Raw genomic sequence first — 2,987 nt, forward strand, 5'->3', positions numbered from 1 at the left:
AGTACTTCAGCCTGGAGATGTCGGGGAAGATGTAACAGCGTGTTAAACCTTTGAGTAAACAGTAATGCTGTGACTGATATACGTTTTCCAGGAATGTGTTGTTCATTGAGATGTGTGTGCATGCTTGTGCTCACGACTGTGTATCTGTTGTCATAGCGACGTGGATTGGAGGCGGCTACATCATGGGCACTGCAGAGGCTGTCTACTCTCCCTCTCAAGGTCTCATCTGGGCTTTGGGGCCGCTGGCTTATCTTATCACCTTCCTATTGGGTAAGAAGCACGAAGAGAGCTTATCAGCAGTCAGCTGCACTGCTAGCATTAGCATGAGCTACACACCATCCACTAACACAGGTAGTTAGTATTAGCGACACGCCGTCTACCCATACAAGTTGCAAGCATTAGTATTAACAACATGATAGCATTAGCAACACACCATCCACTAACACAGGTTGTTAGCATTAGCAACATACCATCCACTAACACAGGTTGTTAGCATTAGCAACACACCATCCACTAAACACACTAAGGGAGTGAACCACAGGAGACTGCTGTAATGAGTGTTTCCCTAAAAGCTGTCTGGGTTTAAAGATCTTATATTGTACAGAAAGTGAATAGCTTAATCAATTGACAGTGACAGAATTAGATTACTTCCCAAGCAAAGTACATTGTGTGTCTCCTCGGCTATAGAAGGTTGTAGCACAGCCTCAATGTCAAAGAAATGAAACGATGATATCCCCATATGCAACGGCGTCACGTCTTTCCTGGGTACTTTACAGCTTGTTTCTCGCATAAAGCATCACGAACCAAATCAGATCCATTTTATTTTCTTAAAAATGTTAAGCTATGAATGTGATTTTTGCGATTTTCTTTAAAACACAAAAACCACTGGGCCTCAAGGGACCCCCTTCAAGCTAATGAACAGTCATTTTGACTGCAACATTCTAAAAGTGTAATTAATACATTTCATATATGCTATCGCTAAAATAATATTTTTTTTTGTATTTATGAAGGTCTAAGGTAATATTAGAATACGATTCAATTTTTTTTTCACATAACACAATAGCATTTTCATTAGTTTATGTTACTGTAGGCTATATGTAAAAAGAAAACTCACAAAAAACACACAAATTCAAGTTTTCAATCAATTTCTATTTGTAGAGTGCCTTTGTTACAACTATGAAACTAAAAATGTATGTGTTGGAACCAGGTAACAGCTTCTTTTTATAACGCCAAAATAAAACAAATACCCCAAAATACACCAACCACCAAGATGCATGATCAGCAAGACGCGCAGTCAAGTGGTAAAATCATCAGTAGCCTAAACATCATTATAAGCGCCAAGTGTGCTTGATAAATAATGAATGAAAGCAATAATGAATGAAAGCAATAATGACATTATAATGAATATAAGTGTCGATATGACAGCAGTCATATTATTTATACGTCGGGTACCATGGCGAATTTGTCTGTTTCTTTGTCATCAAAGTGGAGGTATGCATGGTCGTGGACTACAGGAAAAGGAGGGCTGAACACGCCCCCATTCACATCAATGGGGCTGTAGTGGAGCGGGTCGAGAGGTTCAAGTTCCTTGGTGTCCACATCACCAACAAACTACCATGGTCCAAACAAACCAAGACAGTCGTGAAGAGGGCATGACAACACCTACTACCCCTCAGGAGACTGAAAAGATTTGGTATGGGTCCCCAGATTCTCAAACATTTCTACAGCTGCACCATCGAGAACATCCTGACCGGTTGCATCAGCGCCTGGTATGGCAACTGCTTGGCATCTGACCATAAGGCACTACAGAGGGTAATGCGTACAGCCCAGTACATCACTGGGACCAAGCTTCCTGACATCCAGAACCTATATACTAGGCGCTGTCAGAGGAAGGCCCATGTGACAAATACAATTTGATTTGACATCTCTGGAGAGACCTGAAAATAGCTGTGCAGTGACACTCCCCATCCAACCTGACAGGGCTTGAGAAGATCTGCAGAGAAGATTGGGAGAAACTCCCCAAATTCAGGGTGGCCAAGCTTGTGTGCCAAGCATCGTACCCAAGAAGTCTTGAGGCTAAAATCGCTGCCAAAGGTGCTTCAACAAAGTACAGTGTAAAGGGTCTGAATACATTTTCTAACTCACCCATTCTCCCCCATCATATTTACTTCATTTATTTCATCTGTTGTTAGATGTGGGAAATTAGTTTCGGTGTAGTTTAGGTTCAGTTACGAGGTAATTATGGGGGTGATTATCAACCGCTCACGGCACATTCCACTGTCAGGCGAGAGCAGGCCCTACTGTCAGGAGAAGGAGTTGAGTAGGCCCTACTGTCAGGAGAAGGAGTGGAGCAGGCCGTACTGCCAGGAGAAGGAGTGGAGCAGGCCCTACTGTCAGGAGAAGGAGTGGAGCAGGCCCTACTGTCAAGAGAAGGAGTGGAGCAGGCCCTAACCTGGTCGAGGGGTTTAGGAGGAGTGGAGCAGCCCTACTGTCAGGAGAAGGAGTGGAGCAGGGTCTACTGTCAGGAGAAGGAGTGGAGCAGGCCCTACTGTCAGGAGAAGGAGTGGAGCAGGCCCTACTGTCAGGAAAAGGAGTGGAGCAGGCCCTACTGCCAGGAGAAGGAGTTGAGTAGGCCCTACTGTCAGGAGAAGGAGGGGCAACCGAGGGAAGACAATTCAAAAATGACATGCCCTCCTTAAACTGGTTATAACTGTTTGTGAAATTAAGATTCTAACACCGACAGTGTGTTATATATACTTATTTAGGAGTCAAGGACGGAGGGGGGCATGACTTTACAAATGAGCAGTTAATGGACAGTAAATGGGTAGTTAATGGACAGTAAATGGGTAGTTAATGGACAGTAAATGGGTAGTTAATGGACAGCAAATGAGCAGTTAATGGACAGTAAATGGGTAGTTAATGGACAGTAAATGGGTAGTTAATGGACAGTAAATGGGTAGTTAATGGACAGTAAATGGGTAGTTAAT

At 43.4% G+C, this 2,987-nt stretch overlaps 1 protein-coding gene across 1 annotated transcript in view; it reads left to right on the forward strand.

Annotated features, from left to right (window-relative positions):
- Window positions 1-135: 135 nt before the first annotated feature.
- LOC112071175 (high affinity choline transporter 1) overlaps window positions 136-2,987 on the forward strand; it is a 15,300-nt gene continuing 12,448 nt past the window's right edge. Inside the window, exon 1 of the mRNA XM_070439288.1 lies at window positions 136-270. Within this exon, the coding sequence (XP_070295389.1) occupies window positions 183-270 (88 nt within the window). The 5' untranslated portion in view covers window positions 136-182. The remainder of the gene's footprint in view (window positions 271-2,987) is intronic.

Source organism: Salvelinus sp. IW2-2015, unplaced genomic scaffold (assembly GCF_002910315.2).
Source record: "Salvelinus sp. IW2-2015 unplaced genomic scaffold, ASM291031v2 Un_scaffold1539, whole genome shotgun sequence".
Classification (NCBI taxonomy): Eukaryota; Metazoa; Chordata; class Actinopteri; order Salmoniformes; family Salmonidae; genus Salvelinus; species Salvelinus sp. IW2-2015.